Source organism: Cygnus atratus, chromosome 1, assembly GCF_013377495.2.
Source record: "Cygnus atratus isolate AKBS03 ecotype Queensland, Australia chromosome 1, CAtr_DNAZoo_HiC_assembly, whole genome shotgun sequence".
NCBI lineage: Eukaryota > Metazoa > Chordata > Aves > Anseriformes > Anatidae > Cygnus > Cygnus atratus.
The window spans coordinates 102,771,529-102,798,367 of NC_066362.1; the positions used below are offsets into that span (position 1 = coordinate 102,771,529).

A 26,839-nucleotide genomic window follows, 5' to 3' on the forward strand; every position below is an offset into this window, starting at 1 on the left:
CTGCCCCTGGCACCCATCCCTATGCCAGCCAACAGCCCTGCTCTCTCCTTCCCCTTCTGTTTTCCAGATGAGTTTGCCACACAGGAGTACAGCGCTCCCTGCACCACAGGTAGGGTACATAGGAACAAATGACATGTTCTAGTATGGCCAATTGCAGGTTCTTTTGAATGAACATCTTTGCAAACCAGGGGTATCCTCAGCCTAGATATAGTCTCTGGGCATGTCTTTACTATGCCTGTAGCAGTCTTGTGACATACCTTAGTACAGAGAAGGAATGCAATACTGGCTACCTCATGTCCTGTGTAAGCCTTTCATTTTTGTTCACTGAGGCTCCATCCCAATGTTATTGCCTTAATTTACACAGAGGCACTTGTATTTTCCTCTGTGTATGTCATATTGAGGAATTGCCTCCCAGCTGTCTCGGGGAAATGATGATGCTATTGACATGTCTTCAGTGGGGACCTGTCAATCTGCCCTGGTGTTTTTTTTTGTTTTTTTTTTTTCTTCCCATCCTTTGGGAAATCCAGGTGCTGAGAGAGAACATGTACTGGGGTAGCACATGCTTTCTAAGGCAGATATCTCTGCCTCCCCTTCCATCTCGGTAGCAAGGATTTCTTGAACATGTCCAGCCATTCCCAATCCATCTGCAACTCAGAATTTTAGGTGACATAGGTTCCTAGGATTTAACTGGGCTTGAACTCACATGGCATGAAAGAAGGAGCCACCAGAACGCAGGGAAGATGTCTGGGGCTCTGGATACTGCTTCCTCAGGAACCATCTCTCATTCTGTCATTTCCTCACCTCCAGACAAAGCTGAACAGGGAAACGCTTGAAGAACACATCTTGTGTGAGCCTTGCTGGATCAGCTCATGTCTGTGCCTCTAGAGGATCTTCTTGTTAAGGTGGCCTACTGAAACGTTACATAAGGACACCTCAACACAAAAAAAAGAAATGACAATATAAATAAATTAAGTCTTGATTCTCCAAAGATGCCTCTGGCCTTATTTTTTGTTAGTGTGCCTTTTCTCTCTTCCCATCAGCAGCTCAGACTGTGAAGTGGACTGAGATTTAGATAAAGAGCCATCCATTGCAAGAAAGTGTTTGGCAAGTCTTCGGGAATACCAGGAGACAGACATTTTTTGGCAGTGGGGAGGTTTGTCATCATACTTGCCAGTTCTCTAGGAGGAAAGGGAATTCTGCCTGGTCCACTATGCCCTGGAAACTTGGCTCCCTGCTTGTAGATGTGGGTGTTTTCTGCAAGATAGTTCTTGGACATAAACCTCTCTTCATATAACTCCTGCGATTCCGTGGTGAAATCACTGCTGTGCAGCAGGCGGGCTGTAGAAGCTGTCCAAACTGATTTTTCAGAACAGATAGAAGTGAAGGGAGGATCCATGAAAGGAAACCTTTCCCATTCTGGCACTGAAGACATTGTCAGTTTGTTTCCAAACAGCTGAAGTGAAATCAGAGAGGGACTGGGAACTTAACATCATCCAGAATTTCAAACAAGATCGACCTTCTGAGCCAAAATTGTTGCATTTTTTAATGAAAACTTTATCTTATTCCCCTTAGAGGAGGCCTGGAGGTCTACTATATTCTTTTGAGTAATTTTAGTACAGTTTTCATTTTCTCCCCTTTGACAAGTTGCTGATCTTGCCTGACCCTAGCTGACCTAGTCTGATGTGTTACATGGAGTTAGCAGTAGTTTAGAAGGTGTGATGGCCCAAGGAAGCACAACAGAGTGTTTTTGTAGAAGCTTTTATTTAACTAAATAACCGTGCTCTTTTGTCTAATGCTTATGTATCAGCCTTACTGTACCTATAAACTCTGAATAGGTATAGCAACGAAAGTTTGAGTGGAACTTTTTCTTATAATTGGCCAGCTTGTATGGGATGATTACCAAATTGCTTGTCTGATACCTGAGTTCCCATCATCTGGGTATGTCCTTTAGAAACAAAACAAATCAACCGGAGTGCTAGTATGTTTCTAACTCTTTCCTAACTAGGCTTACAGCTAGGCTCACAATTAGGCTTAGAGTGTTTCAGCAGAATTCATAGAGGCCCTGGATCCCTCTCTGGTAGTTTGGGTTAAACTTTTTGCATGTTAGTTACACAAATTATCACATACTCTCTAGTCTCCCAAGGGTCTCTCCCAAGGATGCCGTAGAGATCAGCCCTAGCTCACTAGGTCATATGGCATGTGGTGTATTTTGTTTGAATTGCTCTGTGTGCAGAAGTGCCTTTGAACCTTCCAATGATAGCTTAAGCAAACACATCTGTAGGAGTCCCTCATGCAGCTTCTTTCATATGCACAGACCCAGGTTGTCAGTACTATGTCACAGATTAAGCAAATAACTTATATTTATTTTAATGTTGCTTAAGCTCTTTGAGTTGTCATCATCCATGTGGGTGTCTGAAGACCCTCTTTCCCTTCTATGAGCTAAAACTCATCATTTTGTGAGGAAAGCAGTTTGCTCTGGCACTTTTTTTTTCTTTTTTTTTTTTTTATAGTTGCCCTCCTGCTTTGGGATTATTAGAGATAGTATTGGAGGTACACAGTCCCAGCTGAGACTTAGTTAAGGGCAAGCAGGTTCAAAAGTGCCAGGTGTGCAAATTTGTGAATACAGACATAGGTTTGCAAATACAGACCCTCCTTTACAGCAACCTGTAGATAGATGTCAACAGCTCCTTTAGTTTCATTTGCTTTTTGGCAAGTAGTTTACCATGGTTATGCTGCTGCATCTTTTCTGCCTCAAATGAAACAAAGTGATCATCATGACAATTTAGTTTAAAAATCTGTAAAATCTCTGGAATATGTTCCATTCACAGAATTTGGATAATGGTTTTCTACCATAGAAAGAGTTAACACAATATTTGGCTGCTGCCGGGTTAAATTAGACAACACCTAATTGCTGCCCATGAGTAGCCACATCACTTATCATCTGGCTGGAGTTCCCCACCTAGCCCACATCTGTAAAGTAGTTTAACATCCCTCTGCTTGACTAGGATGTGAATTGTCAGTCACATGTTTGCAGGCCCTCCATGGCATATGACACAGGAAACTTTATCAACGCTACTGTAGGAAAGCACAAGAATATCTGAATGTTCCATTTCTGCCCCCATGGAGCACGCTTTACATGCTTCAAAGGCAAATTGCAACAGTCTAAAATCTTTGAAAACAGTTTCATTCAGAAACCAAAAACTATGTTGCTTTGAGCACCTGGAAAATAAATTATGGTAGGAAATGGTTTTACTATTTCTAAATCAAATAAAAATGGAATTAATATTCATGCTCAATTAGAAATTTTGCTCAGCATTCTCTGAAGCCTGTTGATTTCATAGGCTTCTCTGAATATGAGATGTCAAAAAGGTCTTGGGTGAGCAAACACCAATCACCAAGAGATAACGTGAAATAATATTAATATTTAGCAAAATAGCTGAAGAATTTTATTTGTTTTCAGTACCATTGTTTGGATAGGCGCACTAAGAGAAAATTGGATGCAACAACTAGCTGTGCATACTTTGGATATACAACAAGCCATGATATCTAGCAATAAGCATTTAATGAGAATAAACAGTCACAACCTGGATACACCTTAATATAAGAGGATTAGGGACAGTTTCACCAAAGCAACCCTATGATTTAAATAAACATGCTATTTATACTAGACTCAGATAGTTAGGGTACTGGTAAATGCTATTAGCTTCTAGGCCATGCTGCTTGCCAAGACGGTGTTTACTCATAACTCCCTGGGAACCTCCAAGAAGCAGCAGTTACAACACATGGAAGTTTCCACAAGAAGGCCCAAGCTTCATCTGGAGAACAGGCTATTATTATAAGTTATCAGCTGAAAGCACAATACATGCATATATCCCTCTGGCCCTCCACTGCCCCAACACCCCTTGCATGTTCTAAGCTTCATATTTAATTTAGAAGAGGGCAGACTGTTAATCTACTCCCACACTTCTAAGAATAAGAAACAATCCTGGAAGGAGTGGCTCCTGGGCACATTATTTTGTGTAACGTTAGTTGATCATCCGGACTGCCTCCAGGTAAGAGACATGGATAGGCACCTGCAGAGAGCAATTCAATCAAGTCATGGTTTCTAAGCCAGGGAATAGAAATTGCTCTCAAGAAGTACCTGTCCTTCTCCATTGTTTAGACAGAATCTCAGCTAACACGTTTGGAGTAAACATCTTGGAGAGAGCTACATTAGAAAAGCTGACCCTGACTTATATCGTCTTCTATCTTTATAACTGTCAGCCTTACAGTTCTGCACACAGGCATGGAAGCATGGCTGGATGGGATGCTCTTCAACCTAAGAAGCCAGAGAGATTAAAGCTGTGACTGGAGATTGAGCAGCAAGAAACAGAACTGGGAATAAGCTGTTCAAGAATCATTGGTCAGTACAGTTAATTTGTTTGTAAAGTTCATTTTTCATTCCTTGCAGGCACTATCCAAATGTCAGTCTATTCTCTCTGTAGATGGTGGTGATAGTGAGGCAGGTGGGGTCTAGCAGCTTGGAGTATTCCTCATGCGTTGCCCTGATCTACTTCCTCTGCAAGGACGAGAGAAAATGGAAGGGGACAGGAGTTAGAGAGATATGCTAGTTCCCTCTCTCAAGAGGAGAGAAAGAGTGCAGCATGATACATCTTGCGCTATGTGCCACCAGCATGTAAGGCTTTGCCACATACAATTGCTAAGCAGGCTGGGGTGCCACATTGTATAGCTATGCTCCCCCCATGAAAAATGTCATTGCTGTGTGTACAGGTGTGGGTTTGTCACTAGGGCAGTTTTCTCTCACCACACGAGGGAGGAAAACCCAAGTTCTTAAAATGGACAAACCATTTCAATAGTAAGGGCTGTGCAGGATTCCTCCTTGATGAGGACTTCTTGCTGCACTTATGGCTGTATACTCAGAGTAGGAAATGAGGAGCTACGAGCAGCACCATATTACAGCCTTAGTGAAAAGGTATACCATGCTTGGGCAGGAGATTCTGGAGCATGGTACAGTATCATGGAAGGTCAGACCGTGACATGCTGCTGTATGGGATATATATGTTGGTGACCTTGATTTGTTCTATTGATTTAGACAGCGCGCTTCTGGGAAGCAGAGTGCCAGGTGGCTTGGAAGAGCCAAGTCCCATGATCAGCAAGATCCCATAGCTACACTAGCAGGAGCATTCAGGAAGGACCAGCAGATACCCTGATGCCAAGACAACAAAAATGATGTAAGAAACTCGAGCTCAAAGAAGAAGGATATGGGGCACCAACTGGACAATAACCTTCAGTCAAGCCAGAAGAACCTGACTGTAAGAATTCAAGGAGAGTCAGTTTTCAGTGAGACAACACCACTGTGTCTCCTGTGTTCACAGTTTTGCATCCAAAATCTGTGCCTATGCACTGGGAAAATCTCATTCAAAATAACTGTCAGACAGAGATAAGCACTGACTGGAAAACCTCATGCACGGTGAGGAAGATGTAGAAAACTCTGAAGAAGAGAAGAGCACTCCATACCCTACCTGTGGTGCAGGGAGCGCTGTACTCCTGTGTGGCAAACTCATCTGGAAAACAGAAGGGGAAGGAGAGAGCAGGGCTGTTGGCTGGCATAGGGATGGGTGCCAGGGGCAGCTGTGGGTCCCCAGAGCTCCCATGCACCTCCACATATCCAACTCCCCGTACTCGTTCCCAAGGGCACCCCCAGACCCGCACTTACCTGTCTCGTAGTAGTCATAGACCTTCACCTGAGCTGGCTTCAGGCCCTGCACAGGGATGTCCCGCTCCACCATGAAGGAAAAGCTCAAGGTCTCGTGGTTCAGCTGGAGAAGGGAAGCAGGGGAGGTTTAGGGGTGCCTCTGCATCTGCCTTGGTCTCTCCCGGTGTCTCCTCACTGGCCTCCTTCCACGAGTGCTCTCCCTGCCACCAGTGCCCTGGGCCCTGGGGGTGTGTGTGGCCTGGCTGAGGGGCAAGGGGAAACCCTGGGGCCTTTCCCCACACTGGGGGAGCCGGTGGCTGGTGGGCAGGTGTGGGCTGATCTGTGTGCAGGCACGGAGAGAAAACCTGCTGAGGGCTGAGATGGGGGAGTCATCCATGCGAGAGAGACGAGGAGACTGGCAAACAGGCTTGTGTTTCATGGTTACAAGGCTCGAGGTGCTTAACATTCCATTACTTCTTTGTCCATGCTATTGCCAATGTAATTCAGAGCTCCATCATGTATCCCTCTGCAACCCTGAGTTTGTCCTCACCTTCTCTACATACACCAGAACGTGGTTTGAGCTGACTTCTGTTCGCTGGATTTGGAGAGGCCGAATGCTTGAGAGCTGGAAAGAGAAGACCAGGAAGAGTTACAGACCTGAAGGGATGTCACTCCTCCTTCAACTCACTGAACCTTCTTCCTATCATGAAACTTTTAGCAGGTAGAGGCTGAGAAGTAATGCATGGGCAAAATACGTCCTATAGGAATCAGCAAATGCTCTTGCGTAGAGCCCCTCACAGTAAGTCTTATCCCAGTTCTGACCATCTCATGCTGTAGCACTTCTTTGACAAAAAAAAAAAAAGTAAAAAAAGTGATGAGGGAATGACATTTTCACAGCTATTGAAAATCTTTTGAGGCTCCTGAATACTTGAAATTGGACCTGAAGGTCTCTTCCCAAATCTCAGGCTCAGGTCCACACAATACATTAATGCAAGCTACCAAAAGTGGTACAGGTGTGAGAAGGGGCTGCTGCTACTGGAATCCCTCGTGCACCACGGGAGATCTGGAGACAGGAGATGGATAGAAGAACCAGGGGAAAAATGAGGCACGGCTAAAAGTGGAAAAGGTACCAGGAGAAGAACTAGGGGCTCCTTTAAAAAAGAGAATGGATTAGGGGCAGATATCCTTGGAGAAATAATTCACGTGGGCTCCTACCTTTCTTACTGAGGACTTGACAGGGATGAATCCCGACAGCATTTTCACATCAACAATCACCATGTTGGAGACGTTGCGCTCGCCTGTGTAACTGAGGAACCAAGCAGCAAACATTCAGAGCACCTCATGTCAAAGCTGGGGGTGCTTCCACTTCTTCCCTAACGCCTGACATCCCACCGCTTTCTGGCAGCCCAACACCTTCTTCTCCAGCCCATGTCACTTCCCAAGTCACCTGTGCCACCCCTCACTCCTGCAGCCCTGGGCTCCCCACACAGCTTCACCCCTGCAGGATGCCCCCTTCCTCCACAGCCTCTCCTCCCAGCCCAGCTGCTTCTGGCCCACCTTGCGGGGGGCTGCCCTGCCCCACCCAGACTGGCTCACCCTGGACCACCAAGGCTCCTCCAGCTCCCATGGCTTCTCAGGAAGGCTCAGACCAAGCACGGACTTACCTGACGTTTATGCCTATGTCAAAGACCTTGGGAGTCCGGGAGTCCTCACATGTCTCTGGGATGGTGTACACATGGAGCGTGAAGGGCGCATTCTCCTGCGTGGGCTGCACGTTGTACCTCAGGCTCGTCTGGGGGAGAGCCAGCAGCTCTGTGTGAGCGTGTGTGTGCGTGCACAACCCAGGAGAGAGACCATCGTCTACGGGCCCAGCTCTGTCCATCCCGCTCTCTCTCCCCCGCACACCAACACTTTTCTCCTCTACCAGAGGCCTTCCCCCACACTCCTCCCCTCTCCCTTGTCCTTCCTGTCCTCTCCCTGGCTCCTGCCGGGGAAGGGGCTCCCCTCCCAGGACAGCATCTGCCTCCATCACCCTCACCTGCAGGTAGACACATCCTTCACCAGACACCTCTGCGCTGTACTCCCCTGGCACCTGGGGCAGGGACACGCGCTGGAGCAGCAGCCGGTTTGAGGGGTCCACTTGGAAGTCCTGCTGGAAGTCCCCTCCAGATCTCAGGGTCACTTGGGAAGCTGCTCCACTCTTGGCGTAGGTGACAGCTCCGTACAGAGACAGGGCTTGCAGAGCCACCACTGTGTCCTGCAAGAGACAGGTCCCGGCACCCAGGGCCGGGTTAGCCCAGTCAGCCGTTCCACAACCCATCCTCCCAGAGACTGCCCTTTGCTGGCGGCGGGCACCCTCTCCTCCATTCTCCGCTTTCTCCAGTCTCAAGTAAGGAGAGATGGAAAGGTGAGTTTTTACACGCTTCCATTCTCTCGCTGTGTCCTCTGCACAGCACTTGCGTGTCCCTCAACTCCCTGTCGTGGAGCTCTGTGGAGCCTTCAAAGCCATTCTCCACAGGGGAAGCAGCACCTGCGTACGCACACACAAATTGTGGTGGGGGCTCCAAATTGCAGTGTCACTCGTGCCACTGCCGTTCTGTCCCTCCTTGTCAAGAAAGCCAGGGCATGAATCAAAATACCAGTCACTCCCAGTGGTTCTACTTGACATATATATTGTCCTCCAGCCTTTTGGAATTTGGTAGCTGCGGCAGATGCTACAGGGCTAGACTGCAGGGGTACAGTTCCTGCCTGGGCAAACCTTACTGTGCTCCTACCTTGCTCTCTGACACTCTGACAGTCTCCTGACATTGATGTGTGAGGTCACGGGAGGGAAGTTGCTCACCTGGGTGGAGGAGAAGCCTCCATTGGGATTCTGCTGACCGCTGATCCACTTTGCAATAAGAGATGCAAACGACAGCTCCTCCCGGGAAGGTGCCGGCTGTGTGGTGAGGTGAGCAAGGAGCACATAGGCCGTCATCTCCACTTCAGCAGAGGGAGCTCGGTAGCGATAGTAGGGGAGATCAGCCACCATCTCTTTCCCAGGCCGCTGCCAGTGAACAGACCCATCTTCACAGGAGGCAGGGAGCGGGCAAAGAAGACAACAAGGAATAGTTACTTGCACAAAAGGAGTTACTGACCCTGTTGGTGCTGCGGTGAGGACAAAGCCCCCAGCATGCAAATACAGGATGAAACAGGAAGGGTGAAATAGCACCTCACTCCTTGCATGTTTACAACTAGTCTAGGAGTGCTGAGGCCCTGTCTTCGCGCCAGGATACCACTTCCACTTAAACTCCACGCTCATGGAGGCATTTAAAGGCTTGAACACCTCAAGGAGCCAGAGATCTACATAGAGCACCAGGCTGGGACACTGTCCCATTTTGAGTAGAGATGCCTGGGTGGGACAAGTAACAAACTCCGTGAGGGAAAATGAGAGCGGGGCTTGAGAGCCACCCACAGAAGTGGTGCAGAAGGCAGAAGGTGCTGATGATGCTTCCTTCACCACTGTGACAGACAACGCTTGGGCAAACTGGCTTGTTCAGGCTGACTTTACCAGAACAGTTCTGAGTTTTTATGCGGTTTCCTGCAAGACACTTAGCTTACGCTAGGACCTCTGAAATGACCCGTATGTTTGTCTTGTGTCTCAGCACATCTCTCTCTTCCCTGGTTTATCATCCTCTGTACTTTGTTCTGTGTCGAGCACATCCGCTGGGAGGAAGGAGCGGCCATAAACATTGCTAAGCCTTTACTAAGCAGTGGTTGGCGTTACAAGAAGAGCAGACCGAGGTGAGATGCTAGCAGAGTCATGCTTTTGCTCAGCACCGATGGTGTGCTGTGCAGTGCCTCCTGAGGAATCCCCTCAGAGCAGAGAAGTAGGACTGGACACTGAGAGGGAGCTGTCAAAAATGCAACCACCTTGCACAAGTGTTTCCTCTCCCTACACTTTTCCCCACCCACACAAGCCATTTCCTGCACCCACTGCCCCGCCGACAAAAGTCATTTTATCAAGGGAAAAGATAAGGTCTGTGCGCTGGAAGAAAGCAACGTCCCACCAGGAACGCTCACCCTTTTTCACCGCTTCCTTTTCAAGTGAGCCAAGCAACGCCTTCCGCTTCTCCTCCATTCCTGCCAGAGCAAAGGCGTATGCCAGCAGTGCCTTGGTGTACACGTGGTTTTCTTTCCCATTTGCTGCCGTTTCCAGGCAGAAGAGAGCATTACGCACCACCGAGTACTGTGGAGAGGGAGACAGTGAGACTGGGCAACAAGCTCTCTCACAGAATTCTATCGTAGAAAAACAGGAAGAATAGGTCCATGGTACACACGGACCCTTGGAAACCCCACTCGTCTGTCTGATGGAGATTGTACCATTATTTGTTCCTTCCCCTCCATGTCTGCTACCCCAGGTAACAAATGGACAGTCAGAGGCTGTTCCTCATTTAGTACCTTCTCTTTTCTAATACATCATGTCTTTTCTAATACATCATGTTACAATGTTTTTTTCCAGTTTGATTTTAAAAGGGGGAAGTAGGTCTCTAATCCTTCTGCCTAGGAAAGTATTCATTACCTGACTAATTGCATGGGGTGTTGTGCCAACACAGTAGGCTCTTACTAGTGTTCTGGCAGGAATGTACAATTTCAACAGAAAAGGAGAATTTTTTGGATGTAGAAAGCCTATCTGGGTCATTTCTGGGATTTAAATATTATTTAACTCACAGTTAATCCATGGTGTATTCTTTTAAATGAGCAAAAGCAAGATCCTTCACAAAAGAACTTAGAATAAGATTAAATGAAATGTTTATGTGGGAGACAGGATTGGACAAGGGAGGAGGCTGGAGGAAATGTTATTCTAGTCTGGGCTTGAAAAGAAAGAATATTCAGACAGTATTTCCTCTTTAAAAGGTAAACGGGCTTGATAATCTGTGGGAGCCTAGTAGGGTAAGTTACTACCAATAGTGACTCAGGTGACACATACAGTTACAGGCAGAGGAATCTCCAGCAATGCAATAGTGATGTAGGCCGTCAGTGAGACCTCATTGTCCACTCCACCCTGCAGGGAAACATAAAAGTAGACGTCATTCCCACAGAGCACCACTGACTTCTCCCTGTGCTATGCTATCTACATCATGCAAGGACAAATTCTTCCTAGCCTCCTACTTATGGTTAAGTCCTTCAGAAGTTGCTATTGGCTTCTTCCTGCTTTTTTAATAGTTCATATACATAGATTCCCCCTCCTTCCCAATCCCCAAGTGCTGATATATCTCTTTTGGTCCCAGGCTGACTTACAGTCAACTTCCAGCCTCACAAAGCCCATATGGAGCCAAACAGGCAGATATATTACCTTCATGGCATTATTCAGGAGTGTCCCAGAACTGCGGAAGCAACCATTCTGCTTCTGCTTTTGAGTGAGCCAGATCAAAGCATCCTGGATGTGCTTCTCATATATGAAGATGTATGGCCGGGCCTGGGCAAAGGACTTGAGGACAAAGGCTGTGAGCCTGAAAGCAACAGAGGGAACTGAGACAGCCGGCCCTGTATCCATCACAGGTGATGGGGCCCATGCAGACATCACTGTTCTGGAAGAAAGCAGTAGAAGCTCCAGAACTTGGTTATGTGGACTGGTTGGAAACTGCAAACTAGCTTAGCAATTTGGTGAGACAGGCACCAATGCTAAAAGTAACTGCCATTCACAGACATGAGGACTGCGGGTAGGTGGGCAATTGCATTCTACGGATTCATCATCATCTGTTAAAAAGAACTTGCTTGGGCATCCTGAGGGTCATCCTTACTTGAGCTGAACCAGGGTACTGGGGAGGTAAATAGCTATCAGTGCACCATTACAAACCTAAAGGGGATCTCCCTTAGCATCCTTCCTTGTTCTTATCCCACATGATTATTTATGATGTCATGATTATCCTTTCACCTCCACCTCCATTTCAGCTTTCACAATGACCAAGCACAAGAGGACACTGAGAAAAGGGAGGGAATGAAGAGCAAAAATACAAAGCCAGTGGTACTGAAGTCTTACCAGGTATTCCCAACCTGCCCATATTGGGGCCCAAAGGTGCTATAAGAACCATCCCAGTGTTTATAGTTCAATTGCCTTTGATACCCTGAAATGGAGAGCAGAAGAATATTTTTGTTGTCTCAGTACTTTTCAAGGAGTCATACAAATGAAATGTAGCAGAAATTGTTCCGGCTGTAAAAATTCAGGCCCAGCCAAAGGTGAAGAACGCTTCTGAAATCTCAATCCTAAAGACCTTCTGGGGCCTGTGATTCAGTATAAGCAGCTGCCAAGATTAATGGTTACAGACTGATTTATATATTTCATAAAATCATTTTCTTACAGAAAAGAGTTTTTTTATTGCCAGTTCTGGACTTTTTCTATGTTCCTGTTTGGACAGGGTCCTCTCTCACCCTGCACCTCTACCTGAGTGCAGAATTCCCTCTCTTGTAGATACTGTATTATATGCACTCAACCTACTACAGGATCATGTCCCCTTCCAGAGAATGCACTAGGAAAACCTCCCCTAGATCATACATGCCAGTGGTCAAGTGTCCTTATCCATATGCCAAGGAAAGGAATTAACAGAGAAGCTGTGTCCCAGCTCACCGCTCACTAAGTATCCAATGGCCTTGGATTTGATCTCCTCACTCAGTTGCCCTGTCTTGTTCAGATAGTCCAGGACATAGATGTTGGGTGCAAACAGGACCATGTTCTGTTCCCCGCAGCCAAATGGCATCTGGAGGAGCTGGTGCAGGTTCTGCATGGAAGTGCCCATGATGTCACCTGGGTAATGAGAGATTTTCAAGGGCACATTAGCACAATTCAGGGCTCAGAGGACAACTATGCACAGGTTGAAAAAACATGGCAGTGTTTTAAAATAGTATGTGATACTGAAAGTGCTTCACTTACCTAGCACTGAGAAATATGCTCTGGCTGAACCATCCACCACATTCTCCGGGAGAACTAGAGCAACTGTCTCTGACATTGATTTTTCTGGGAAGAACAAAACAAAACAACGACAACAATAACAACAACAACCAGATCAGTTTGGTTATGCTTCCTGATATGTCTACATGCATGTGTGTCAGCTAATTGGTTGAGATACAGTTCACTGCACAGGGGTTTCCTGCCTTCAACAAATCCATTCATCTGCATTTTTGTTGTGGAATCCTCCCATCCTGCACATTTTCCATTGGGCCTGCAATACTCTCACACACAAAATGTTATGGATTTCTACATTGCACTATCAGCTGGCCTGGTTTGGAAAATACACTTTCTAGCCTATTTTTCTGGCCTCTCCTGCTTTGGTGGGCAGTCCTGGCAGAGTTCGGTTTGTGATTTTACTTGCATAGAATGAAAGACATTAGAGATAACCCTAATAAATACCAGATATTCTGTCCCCACAGGGACCTAGGCAGCCTCACTTCCTAAGAGCTATGCTTCTGCCTCTGCACTTGCAGAAACTATTACAATCACAGCTGTTTAGGAAGAATTAGTTTCACTACCAGTTGGAGATACATCTAGTTTATTCAGTTTCATTAGATGTCTATAATTTTTAAGCCTCATTTTCTCCTTATGTCTTAGTCTTTTCTTCAGGGAAAAGAAAAAAAAAAGAAAAAAAAAGTCCTAGAAAGAAGCTCTTACCAGATGCACAGATCACAGAGTTATACGTAGTTTCCACCTCCATCCCTTCTGGCTTTGGGGAAGAGGGAAGAAAAAAAGCAAAAAGTGAGAAATAGACAGAAAAAGAAATAAAAGAATTATCAGCAGAGAAACTAGAAGGGACACTAAAGAGAAAACAAAATACTTGCAAATTCTCCTGTGGTAATTACTTCATAATGCAAAGCCTTTAGAAGTTGCTTACAAAGACATTCCTCTGTACACAAAACTGATGATAGAATCATAAAATCATAGAATCATAGAATGGCTTGGGTTGGAAGGGACATTAAAGATCATCTAGTTCCAAACCCCCCAGGCTATAGGCAGGGACACCACCCACTAGATCAGGTTTGCCAGGGCCCCATCCAGCCTGGCCTTGAACTCCTCCAGGGATGGGGCATCCACAACCTCTGTGGGCAACCTGTTCCAGTGCCTCACCACCCTCTGAGTAAAGAATTTCTTCCTGACATCCAATCTAAATCTCCCCTCTTTCAGTTTAAAACCATTCCCCCTTGTTCTGTCATTATCTACCTGAGTAAAGAGTACCTCTCCATCCTTTTTATAAGAACCCTTTAAGTACTGAAAGGCCACAATGAGGTCTCCACGGAGCCTTCTCTTCTCCAGGCTGAACAGCCCCAGCTCTCTCAGCCTTTCTTCATAGGAGAGGTGCCCCAGCCCTCTGATCATCTTTGTGGCCCTCCTCCAGACTTGCTCTAACAGCTCCACACCGTTCTTGTGCTGGGGCCCCAGACCTGGATGCAGCACTCCAAGTGGGGCCTCACAAGGGCAGAGCAGAAGGGGACAATCACCTTCCCCGACCTGCTGGCCACTCCTCTGTTGATGCAGCCCAGGATGAAGTTGGCCTTCTGGGCTGCAAGTGCACACTGCTGGCTCATGTCAAGTTTCTCATCTACCAGAACCTCCAATTCCTCTCCACAGGGCTGCTCTCAATGAGTTCTTCTACCAGTCTGTCCTCAGGTCCAGGATTGCCCTGGCCCAGGTGCAGCACCCTGCACTTAGACTTGTTGAACCTTATTTGGTTCACGTGGGCCTGCTTCTCAAGCCTATCCATGTCCTTTTGGATGTCATCCCTTCCTTATGTTGTATCAACTGCACCACTCAGCTTGGTGTCATCTGCAAACTCGCTGAGGGTGCACTCAGTACCAGTCCCAGGACAGACCCCTGAGGGACACCACTCGTCACTGGCCTCCACCTGGACATAGAGCCACTGACCACCACTTTCTGAGTACAACCTTCAAGCCAATTCCTTATCCACCGAATGGTCCACCCTTCAGATCCATCTCTCTCCAATTTAGAAATCAGGATGTCATGTGGGACTGTGTCAAAAGCCTTACAGAAGTCCAGGTAGATGACATCTGTCATCTATATCACAGAATTATAACATGCCTAATTACAAACACGAAATTTAATACTATTCTTTCCTTTCCAATTACTCAAAGAAACCTCGTGGCTTCACAGTTTATAAAGCTGATAGCATGCAAGGTAATGTTACCGACAGTGCTAATGAAGCCACAGGGCTCTATCTTCCAAGGTGATACTTTCCTTAGTCCAGCCTAGCAGAACATTTCAGACTCTGTTTACAGCTGATTGTGACACTATAAGATATTCATGCAAGAGTTTTGACAGGTGATAACTAAAGCACTCCAATGCTCCCACAAGTGACATATTAGAAAAACCAATATTTAAATATACGCCACTCAACTGGTGATTTTTGGCCACATTTAGTGAGGGTAACCTCTGTTCCTCTATTTCAGAAAATTCTCGACCAGTTTTTCAGAAAAGTCGGAAAAGAAGACATTTTCTGTTGAGGTGATCTAGAATATTCTGCATAAAACTCAGGAATCAAATCTTTACTAGAAAACATTTTTTTTTCAAGAGTTTAATTTAGTAAGATCCTCTCAACATTTTTTTTATCCTCCAGACAGGAGTCTTGCCATTTCTTCATTACTGGTTTCCAGCTTTTGCCAGCTGATTTTTTTTTCCAGCATGTAAAAAATGGTATTACCCTGACATTCTCACACGGTTAAAACATGTTGTCTCTCACTCTTCAATATAAAAAGATGGAGAAAGATTAAAAGCTTGGGGAAAATTCAAAATCCAATAAAAAGAGAGAAAGCATTAGGATAAACTACGACCGAGCTAAATGCTTGTTTGCAAAGGCTCCTGGTGTTTGTTTCAGTGTACCACCCTGAAATGCAACTAAATGAGAATTCATTGTTTTGTTTGATTTTGAACATTTCAACAGGAAATTAAAATATACAAAACTAACTATTCAAAAGATTTTCCTCTCCAGATATGCAATTCCTGGGTGAAAAAAAAATCCTGTATCCCAACTAGCTTTCATCAAGGATTGGTTTCCCAAGGGGCAAGAGGATTCCCCAGGGGCTCTGGTCATCTCCCTTTGCTCTCCCTAGAGTCCCATGACCTGCTGCTGGGGGTACTGACATTCGTGTGTTTGGGACGACAAAGCTCCACTCCAAGCAAGTTGCACTGTATCCACCCCTGCTAATTAATTGTTGGATGCTAATCTCTGATTCTATCCACTCGGGGCTAGATGAGGTAGACTAATTACTTCATTACAATAACAGAGTAATACCAGTAATCTCTTAGACAACTCAACAGAAGTTGTTTTAATTCTTATTCAGTTATTTTCACTACCCCACAATCTGGGAGGAAAGACTCTCTTAAAATTCAGAAGCAATTATCTTCCAGTATCTTCAAAGAACAAAGTAATTACTCTTTTTCCAGAAGGCATGTATGAAATTGCAAATTTTTTCCTGAAATGTTCAATAGTTCTTTGTGCCCTGATACATGGAATGCATTGTACAATCACATTCATTTGTAAATAAGAAAAATTAAAAATAAAACAAAACAAACAAACAAAAACAGGATTGTTGTTCCATCATTACATACAGGTTAGCAAAACATTTTCTGAAGTTATGTATTATATGAATCCTAGCTCTGCCTAACTGAAAATTGGAATGTCTAAAATTTATGGAGGAGTTGCGATGTCTTGACTAAATTTTCTTAAGTAAGATTATTTCTTTCCTTTCATGTATAGGAGTGACAATGTTGTGACGTGATATTGTATAGAACTCACTATGCAAAAAGCTAGTATTATTTGTTTGCCATTAATATCACAGGGAGTCTTAATACTGTGGATAAATTTTATGACTGCCTATTTATCATAAAAACTGTGGTTTAATCATTGTAAAACAGTGTCTAAGAAAAAAATGTAGAAAAGAATGCAAAAATAAAAAGTCAGTTCAAACATTCTTAAAAGTAGAATAAAAACAATTCAAAACAATGATGGTATTTTTTGTTTGGAAATACATATAGATCGTGGCAACTGTTTCATGTTCTAGAGTACTGGTCATGTGCTGGAGGAGACACATAAGTTTTCTGGCAAAGCTTCCATTTGTAGCCTATCCCTGTGACTTATTACAGGCAACACCAAGGAGTTCTCATTTTTCTCCCAGATGATGTCTCTGGGATGAACGTGCCATGATTGCTTATTTTTCCTGTTTATATAATGTAATACACTGCTTTTACTTAAGACAGCAATTCTATGAGTTATGGGATCTGTTGGCCTGTATGAGATTTATCAACTCTTAGTTTAATGAAGCAGGCAGAATAAGAGCCATTATTTCTGCTATCATGACTTAACAATCTTTATCATGCAGCAACTGTTACTATGTAGCATGAAATTATTATTACTCTTCTGTGCCACCTAACTCAGAATCCCCCATACCTCCACCAGCAGCTGTCTGATGACTGTGTCCTTCCGTCCTTTCTCAGGGGTCTCCACTATGGCGTTCCCACAGGGCTGCTGGTTTTGCAGGGCCTCAGCACTCACCGAGAACTCCACCTGCCCTGGAGGAAAAGGAAACAAGGGTCAGCCAGTCCTGCTGGGCAGCACAAGGGAAATGGGGGTTTGTGTTTGTGCTGGGCACTCTCTGCTGTGTTACAGAGATTTTCCAGGAGGAGAGCTAAATATGTGCCAGTGTTTTATCTTGATCCAGCTGCAGGCGATTTTCTAGACCGCCTCTTTTGTGATGGCCACCCAAGCAGGTGCTAAACAGTCAGCAAGAAGAGCAGTGGAGGGGCAGGTTTTCTAAATCAAACAGTCTTGTTTGGGGATGCTTCAGAGGAAGAAAGCTCTGAATTAAATATTTCAGACCCAGCCAAATTAAGGTACTTCATAGCTCCACAACAGGAACGTCTAAGCACTTTGCAAGTATTAAGGGAATTTGTGATTTCTATTCAAATTTTGAGAAAAGGCCACAATCCTTAGAAAGTCTGTTTAGGACCTGCATCCTAATATTGTGTCTCAGCCTCAGAGCTGGACTTCCCACTTCTAGCACATATAAGTTACTTCCAGACAGGTTTGGGGTGCTAGTTCCTCACACCAAAGACCTGATGCTAGCCACAGATATCTTATTCTAGTATTCCCGTGTTGTCCAGCCTCTTACCTAGAGATTTTGGTGTTACTGCCCAAGCCACAGTTTTCCTTTCATTCAGGCAGATGCAGTACGATTCTTCCTCCTTCTCTACTGGAGCAGCCAGGAAATGAGTAGATTTAGCTAGAGACACGCTGACCTGCCATTTGTACAGAGAAGTGTCAAGAAGGTTGGAATTACAGAGAAGCTGGAGTTACTGAAGACAGAGCACTACATGGGCATGGGTAATAGAGCTGGTTATACTGTGGGACCGAGAATTTCATGGATATGGCAAGAACGGGGTAATAAAATGGAAAAAGACTGAGGTGAGTAAAATTTTAAGAGATTGGTGAGATAAGTGTGGAGAACACAACATGTATTACTCTTCAGAAAGGAAATTGATTCAAGGAAAATTTATCAGCATTTATCAGTTATGTGAGTAAGGACAAAGCAATGGCTATGAATGAAACCATGAGTTTCATTCATAGACCCCCCATCACAATTAATTAGGTGAAGAGGTAAAACTCCAGCAGTGTGAAAGCTAGTAAGGTAACAAGGGAGACTGGAATAAGGAACCTGAAAATAGCAAACAAAACAGGAAAGACAGGGTAATGAGACTGCATTGGAGTGACTGGATCAGTGTTCCTCCTTGTTTCAGCTTCCTTTCTTTTAGAATATACATTAGTGTTTGTAAAACACCAAGCAAAAGTGATTGAGATTTCGTTAGAATCACCTCTCAAATTCTCTCTGATCTCCTTTGATGGTGAAAGAATGCAGATAAGAATACTAAAGCTATATAGCTCTGCTCAGTGTCTTAGGGTTAGATGCAATCAATCAGAGGAAGTCTATTCAAGCAAATGTGGCATGATACTTTGTGAGGTGGTTATATGAGGTGAGACTAAAGGCTAAAAAAGTGTATCCACCCTCGAGAGCCTGGACTTTCCATATCGGTATGCAATGACACTGTGGTCTACAGATAACCTTATGGATATTAAGTCTATGTGGTCTATAAATATAAGTCTAAATGGTCTAAAGATAACTTATAACAAGTTTCTTGTTTGTATAGAACAGTAAAATAAATATAGGATGTCAAGGCCAGGGGCCTCATTAGCAGAGCTTTAGATTCTGAATCAAACACAGCTTTCAAAATGTTGTTGGAAAAACTTATTCCTCCTTCATGAAATCCATCAAGAATTCCTACATACATACACCTATATGAAATTATAATCAGGGATCAGTCAGCTGGCTTGGCAAACTATGTTATAAATGGCCCATTGTAGTCTTTCCTAAGCTCTCAGACTGAGCAAAGTTGTGAATATCTCTTACCCTGATGCAGGCTGTTAGGTAGTTGAAAATTGTGGCTTTCAGCGTGAAGGCCTCGCCACGCACTACAGAGTAAGGCAGGGTGAGCTCTACAAAGAAGGGCTGGAAGGCTCTGAGGGACACTGTTGGGGATAGGCCAAAGCCTGTGTCTGATGAAGTGCAGAATGCATTGGCTTTCCACTCGGTGATGGTGTCAGGGATGGTCACATCTAGTTCAGCATTTCCTTCAGAGCTGGCGAGAGACAGAGAGAAAGATTTCAGTCATAGTTTGATCTATGCTTAGTGGCCTTGAAAAATCCCTCTGTCTACTAGAAAGACCCCTCTCACCAAAATGCTGACACCTTCATTAAAGCTTAACTATCTTCTGAGGTTTTGCCCCAGTGACCACACTCTACATTCACATAAACACTTACTTTACTGAAACTATGTCCCAGATCCATGTCTCAGGGAAGTATTTCCGGATGGTCTCCACAGGATGGCCAGCATCCATCTCTTCCATCATTGCATAGTCTGAATCATAAAGATGCTGCGCTGGACTGACTAAATCTGCTCAAGAAAAGGAAGAAAGAAAAAGACATATCAAACTCATTTCAAACAAGGAGGATGCTTTGCTTCCATTTAGTGGTTATTCTTAGATAAAATTTTAAAATTTAAAGAACAGCTTGGAAAACTTGATTATGGCCAGCCTCACAGACTCAGACTTTGAGCTGTCTCTATTTGTAACAGATCACAGTGATCCTTGCACTAAATTCTTAACCTCATATCAACTGCCCACTGAAAACAAATGTACTGCTCTCTTGTCATCTCAATATTTCATGTTTCCTAAAGCTACTGCTCTTACAGAGATTGGGTGGGGTTGGTCATTCTTCCTCCACTGCCAGCAAATTCAGGAGCTAAGTTATGAGGCTACCGAGGGTACATTTCTATTGCAATAGAGAAGTCAAATGTGGAATTCACTGCCTCTAGATATTTGTTTCATATAATTTATTAAGTTTTGTTGAAAAAATGATTATGTTTATACGTGGCCAGAAACAGCAGCCACATTTATCCCTCCCTTTCCCCGTCTAAGATTCTTTTGAGCTGAGTATGTATCTTTACGTCTCTGGCCATTAGCAAATAAGTAGTTCCAGAGTAGGGGGACCCTTCCTCACAGTGTTGCATAGTGCTGTGCCTTACGAAACACTTTCCATCAGTCTCAGAAGACTTTCCCTCTTCTCAAAGCAGCCAGCTGTCTCATGCTGTGCTCTGAAGACAGATCTGGCATTTCCAAACAAAAGACTTGATATGTTTTAACTAGAAGGCTAAAAGATTTCACCTGACCAAAGGCTATTGTTTTTAATAGTAACTGGGCTATTGTACCACAAAAAGTCAGTGATAGGAAGTGGTGTAGGTACGAATGTTTTATATAGCCTTTCTAATCTCAGAGCTATTTAGAAAAAAAAAAATCTTTTTTCTATCTTCACAGTCACTGCAGCAGCAAAGTGACCTACCCAGACGCTTACAATCACATGAATGGAAGAACTGGGAACAGAATGAAGTTTTTCAGCCCCCAGAGGTAAAACATCAACCCAAAGATTCATACCACCTTTTCATTTATCTTGGTCCACTTTTGCCACAGTTGTTCCCCTAGTTATTGCTGAAATGTAACTACCTAGAAGTAGAGACTGTCCTTTTTTATTTTTATTTTTATTTTTATTTTTATTTTTATTTTTATTTTTATATTTTTATTTTTTTAGGTTTCTATAGATGGGCCTTTATTTGATGGAGGAACAAAGCTTCTACTTTATGCTGGCAGACAATCTGAAGGTAGACGGTCTTTGTGTCTACAGGATCACTGCTGCAGGCCTGACGTGATTCACTGAGAACACACAGTTTTAACCAGGCATACCTATCCAGCTGGAGATAAGCACACAGAGCTGTATCAGTTTCATATTTCAGGACTGAATCCAGAAGGAAATGATCCTGAAATAGGCTGGCATATCTGAGAGCAGAATCAACTTGTCTGCTCTGTGCTGGTGCTGCCTCACCTTGAGTACTGTGTGCAGTTTTGGGCACCAAAGTATAAAGATATCAAACTATTAGAGAGTAGCCAAAGGAGGGCTAAAAAACAAGGAGAAGGGTCTAGAGGGCAAGACATATGAGGAGTGGCTGAAGTCACTTGGATTATTCAGCCTGGAGAAAAGGAGACTGAGAGGAGACCCCAAGGAGACCTACAGCTTCCTCATGAGGGGAGTATAGGGGTAGGTGCTGATCTCTGCTCTCTGGGGACAGCGACAGGACCTGACGGAACAGCATGGAGCTGTGACAGGGGAGGGTCAGGATGGATGTTAGGAAAAGGTTCTGCACCCAGAGGGTGCGTGGGCACTGGGACAGGCTTCCCAGGGAAGTTGTCACAGTACTGAGCCTGCTGGAGATCAAGAAGTGTTTGGACAACACTCTCAGACATGGGGTCTGATTTTTGGGTGGTCCTTTGTGGACCCAGGAAGTGGATTTGATGATCCTTGTTGGTCCCTTCCAACTCAGGATATTCTATGACTCTGTGATTCTAATTAATATTCAAAGAAGGAGAGAAGAAGAAAGAAGCACGATGCAAAATTTTAGGTAGTTGTGTGGAGGTAGAGTGAAGCAGGCCTTCTTACTAGAAACCATGTAATTCCTTTCCATCATGTGTACTGTGTAACGCGGGCAGACTTCAGGCTTATGGATCTTGCTGCTAGTGAAGACTTTTAAGCCCAACAGCTGTTAAACAAAAAGAAAGTAAAATAAACTTTTGAAATTAAACTATTTTTACTATGTCAAGAATAGATGTACTTATGTCTGGAATTGAGCAGAATAGCAAAGGCTTGTATATAAACACTAGATGGATTGGTTCAACCCAGATGTTGAGGCTTTATCATGACATACTCATCCTAAAGCTAAATGCTGGCATGATTAGGCAGAAAGTCAAGGTCTACCTTGGGGACATGTGACTGAGTGAAAATGATGTGTGAAAAGCATTAGATTGAGAGTACCTACCTAAAAAGTCTTGTGCGTGACTCTGTAGATGGGTGCAGGTATGTTTGAGGGTTATCGAAGTAACTGTCACTTTATTAAACCGCTATCTACGCCAGATAGAGAGACAACATGCATGACTACAGAAAGGGTTTCTAGTATTATGGCACCAGGGGTCATTTCTCAGTACTGCTTCCTTATTTGAGCCTATTCACAGGTTTTTGTCCTGGCATTGAGGAGGCCTGTAAAAGTTTTAATGGCTTGGAGAAGCTCTTAGGTATGAGCAATGGGCTACATAGATGTAGGGCCTGGGCCTGTGTATGTCTTGCATACACAGCTTAGCAAGCTCACACCAAAGTTCATTCAAAAAGACCTTCAGGACAGGGAAGAAGAGGAGATTATACTGTATTCCAAAAAGGAGTAACTAATAAAAATGAAAGGCTGGTGCTTACTTTGAGAACGTCATAAGCATCACCTTTGCCATCAGGAGAAATGGGTACGTAGATGAATCCATTTAATAATATGTTGTCAAGTGACACACAGGGGTTTACGTTGTCTTCTTCCAAGTAGTAGTCCTTGAACCTGTAGCCCTGGATTTCCTTCATTTCTTCCGGGAGAAGATCATACAACTGGGAAAATGCAAACAACCAAGGGAAAATGTGGCAGGTCAGTACTCATGGGGACACAGACACTACCTAATGGTCAAGTGATGAAAGACAGCTTCTAAAAAACACGTATAGTGAATGCAGCTATAAAAATATATGGCTTTACATCCTAGTTGATTCTTGTATTGCTCATTACCAGAAACAGCCAAGACTTACAGATCTGTGAGAGAGCTCATCTTCAGGCTTCATGAGGAGAACGCTTTTGTCCACGGCACGGATGGCACACAGGGACCTTGGTGAGCTATGGAGTTGCAGACGTGTGTTGGAGGCAGGAAGACCCTCCTTGGGAACAAAACTCAAGCTGACCTGCAACCCCAAAAGTAGGTTAAAGCAGCAACTTTTCCAGATGAAGTTACATGCTATTATACCGAAGTATCTAGCCTTGTGAACTGAGTTCTGCTAGTGCTCTACAGCTCTTCTAATAAATTCAGCTTTGACTAGTGTGATTTATAATGAGCAGTGGTTCTTTTTCTTATTCTGTCTTCCTCCACTTTTATAGCTATGGCTTTGTAACTTATTCAGTCACTAATCCTCAGCCAACATCTGATCAGACCATTCCACAAACCCATTCTGAATTCTGCCTCCATTCTGGAACTAATAACCGAACTACTGACCATTAAACAAACATGGGTTACATAAAATCTGACTTCTTACTCACTTTACTGGGGAGGCAACTTTCAACCTGGAAATCTGCTGAACTGGCGATGACTTCCCCACTGGGTGAAGTGGTATACACAAGCATCCGTGCCTTGGGAGCAAAGGTTGCCTCAACAGGTAAGGTCAACTGAAATATCCCGTAAGCTAGCAGAGAGAAGAAATGCTAAGCTATATACAAGAAGTTCTGACTTATGTATTTGCCTTCTTCAGATAAAGAAGTCAAGTTCACTCATGCTGAACATTTTTAGTTAACAGGGGCAGGAGTACTGATGCATGACTGATGTCTATGCCTATTGCTGAAGACACCTGCATTCAAACAGTGATCATGTAATAGCCAAATGAGGTGTTCAGTGGGCCTCAACATGCCCTCTAAATTCTCCCCAGCTAACACCTGGAATCACCTCCTGCTGTTCCCAACCCTTTTCTTCCTCAAGCTCCAAAATCTGCAGTCTACAAAAAAAAACAGATGAGGGAAAAGACACAGAAATAAGGGACTGTTGTAATAGGTGGCAGCAGCCAAGGTTGCAGAATAACTGAAAAAATAACTCCTCAAATAACTCCAAAGCTAGTATTTACCTGAAACACCAAACTGTCACTCCAACTGCATTGGGAAATGCCACATTCTAGCTGGGCCTGAGTTTTTTGTCACAATTTGGATGAAGGTGATAGAAAATCTTTTGATATGAGCCAAGGTGTTAGTTTAATCACTACAACTAGTGAGGTAGCAGAACTTTCAGTCACACCCCCAACATCACTTCATGCAGCATGTAAGATCTTTTACTTCCACATACTGCATACTCCTTCTCATGGGCTTCTAAAATGGTTTCCCTGGTCTTATTGTCCAAAGACTTTTAAAGATGCATCATAGCCAGTCTCATTCACTTGTGTAATCTTTGAACATTGTATATATACAAAAATAAATGATTGGTTAGAATATATATATATATGTTATATATATATAAGCATGCAAGCTATATATATATATATATAGCTTGCATGCTTATAAGGGAGAAATAACACCCCCAAAAATGAAGAAAAGTGAGAGAGAGAAAGAAAGGGAGACAATCTTTTTCCTGCTCACTGTACACATGGGTCTTACAACACTGGCAAGTACCCACAGTCAGAATTGGTGATGGAGGTCAGTGGAAAGCATTGGTTTGAGGAAAAAATAATCAAAACATTCTATATATTTTCTGCAGAATTTGCTAAAATACTCTATTCAAAAGTACAGCAACAGACAGAATTCAGACCAAACAAAACTGACTCAAACCATTTCATCTAAAAGGAATTATTTTTCAAAATGTTATTCCATTTTTCTTGAATGCTTGAATTGCAATAATTCCTCTAAGTCCTCCTGCCCACCATCTCATCACACATGCTAAAAATACATAGTTCTGCTCACCATCTCCAGGATTCACAGTCAGATCATGAGTGTCTGCTAACATAATGCTTCCCTTGGCCATCACCTATGTGACAGAGAAACATTCCTATAATTGTTGTTACTTATGATGAAAGGATGAAAGGAAGAAGGATGAATGTTCACTGGGTTAGCTGTAGGGTATGAGTGTGAATAGCACTGCCAACTGTGAGCAAAACCAAGAAGATACTAAGCAAATGCCAAACTGGAATTTACTAGGTCTTTGGAGCCAGAAATGTGCCCTCCTAGAAGGACTAGTGTTTCCTCATCAGCTCCACCTTTTGTACACACTGCATCAGGTTCAAATGCACTTTACCTCTGAATACACATAAGTCTGGGGGGGTCATATGCACATTTCTAACATTTTGGAGCAGATTGATGATCAAAGGTTCTCCTCACTCCACTCTCACTTGCTTTGTGAAACAGGATGGAGAAAGATTGAATCAGGATTATTTTTATAACTCACATAGAGTTTGAACAGAAGAACACTGGCTGTAAAAAAGTACTTGAATAAAGTATCTGAAGTCAGGTTTGAAGCAACAGCCTGAATGCTAGCTGTAATTTCCTTATCTCTAGAAATAGTTTCCTTTTTCACAGCCAAAAATGCTCTTTATACAATTACTGTATAATCTTGTCCTCCATGCAGTATATCTATTCCATAGTACTATATTTTAATTTCAAGGTGTGGGAAACACACCTATAAAACCTAAGTTTCCTCACTGTTTTCTTACCTGCTGTATGTATATACTTAAGATCTGCTTTACTAAGCCAGTAGGATAAACAGGAATCTTGTGCTCAATTTATGGTTAGCAGTCTTGAAAATAAGCACACGGACATGTCTACCATAGTTTCCTATTTTCTTGTAATCTCAGTCTAATACCCCCTAAATGTCCTTTATAATCATCAGAACAGAAGTGTCTGTTCCACTTATTTCTTCTAGCTCTGCAAAGCTACTCTGTCTTGTCTTTTCTGCTAGCATCAAACGGGATAACCAGGGAAACAAATTTAGGGGGAAAGAAATACTATTTGAACATTCATCTGATTCTTTCTCTTCTCCCAAGCAAAAGTGATAGATCATTGTTCAGTCACAGCTGAATTAGTTACTCTTCTTTGCCCCCCAGAATGAGTCAAATCATGGTTAATTCCAGCATGGTATAGTCTGTTCCAGTTGCTTTGGTATCCCAAAATTTCAATCATTGCCTGATTTATGAACAAAGCTCTAAGATTATCAGGTACTGGTACTGTAGATAGAGGTTTTCTGATTCTGTAGGTAGAGGTCTTGCTCTAGTTTCAGTGGTCAGGTGTCTCCCAAAGAACTGAGTATGAGACAGGCTTCCAGCTCATCTTTCATCTTCTTGTAGGATGCTGGTTTTTGAGCTTTGGCTATATATGAACCAGAATTTGGAACAGGGTACACTAGTAGTAGAGTATTATTAAATGGGAGTCTTGACTGCAACTAAGACAATACTCTCTACATCAACATTCTGACCCTCTTCTATTCTTTATCAAACATAGGCAACATACCCATGTCTGCACACAGAAGACAACACAGGAAACACTGGGGAAATATGTTTAAATCCAATAGCCACGAACCACACTTTCAGTTTCAAACTCCCTTTATCATTACTGGCTAAGGACTAATTGCATAGCAGTGCTGCGGTTGCTGTGTGGAAGGTAGTGCCACAGTGCTCTCTGTGGCCATGGATCAAAGTAACCAGGAACAATTCTTACCAAATAGTAAATGACAATTTTCCTCTGCTCTCCAATAACATCTGGTGTGAAGACATAGTGCACACGGATCTCTGTGGGGAAGCCACAACTTAATGTCTCAGACTTGGGCTCAATTTTGAGGAAGCTGTTACTAGGGGAGTAAAACCGACTTATGCTATGCAAGGCATGCTCATATGAAGGCGTGATCCAGTCGCTGTCATAACAGTTCAGTTCAGGTTTATGTTCAGCCTGATAAAGAAG

The 26,839-nt window shown here is 43.6% G+C and overlaps 1 protein-coding gene across 1 annotated transcript in view; it reads right to left on the minus strand.

Moving 5' to 3' along the window:
- Positions 1–5,887: 5,887 nt before the first annotated feature.
- LOC118247776 (alpha-2-macroglobulin-like) overlaps positions 5,888–26,839 on the minus strand; it is a 37,361-nt gene continuing 16,409 nt past the window's right edge. The window contains exons 12-34 of the mRNA XM_050708221.1: positions 26,600–26,827; positions 24,854–24,917; positions 23,453–23,595; positions 22,951–23,100; positions 22,582–22,758; positions 21,778–21,877; positions 19,552–19,678; positions 19,142–19,370; positions 17,849–17,975; positions 17,128–17,249; positions 13,341–13,392; positions 12,606–12,689; positions 12,303–12,479; positions 11,718–11,802; positions 11,031–11,187; positions 10,665–10,739; positions 9,758–9,923; positions 8,538–8,761; positions 7,734–7,952; positions 7,360–7,487; positions 6,911–7,001; positions 6,246–6,320; positions 5,888–6,070 (exon numbers count right to left, since the gene is read on the minus strand). Of these exons, the coding sequence (XP_050564178.1) occupies positions 5,888–6,070; positions 6,246–6,320; positions 6,911–7,001; positions 7,360–7,487; positions 7,734–7,952; positions 8,538–8,761; positions 9,758–9,923; positions 10,665–10,739; positions 11,031–11,187; positions 11,718–11,802; positions 12,303–12,479; positions 12,606–12,689; positions 13,341–13,392; positions 17,128–17,249; positions 17,849–17,975; positions 19,142–19,370; positions 19,552–19,678; positions 21,778–21,877; positions 22,582–22,758; positions 22,951–23,100; positions 23,453–23,595; positions 24,854–24,917; positions 26,600–26,827 (3,183 nt within the window). The remainder of the gene's footprint in view (positions 6,071–6,245; positions 6,321–6,910; positions 7,002–7,359; positions 7,488–7,733; positions 7,953–8,537; positions 8,762–9,757; positions 9,924–10,664; positions 10,740–11,030; positions 11,188–11,717; positions 11,803–12,302; positions 12,480–12,605; positions 12,690–13,340; positions 13,393–17,127; positions 17,250–17,848; positions 17,976–19,141; positions 19,371–19,551; positions 19,679–21,777; positions 21,878–22,581; positions 22,759–22,950; positions 23,101–23,452; positions 23,596–24,853; positions 24,918–26,599; positions 26,828–26,839) is intronic.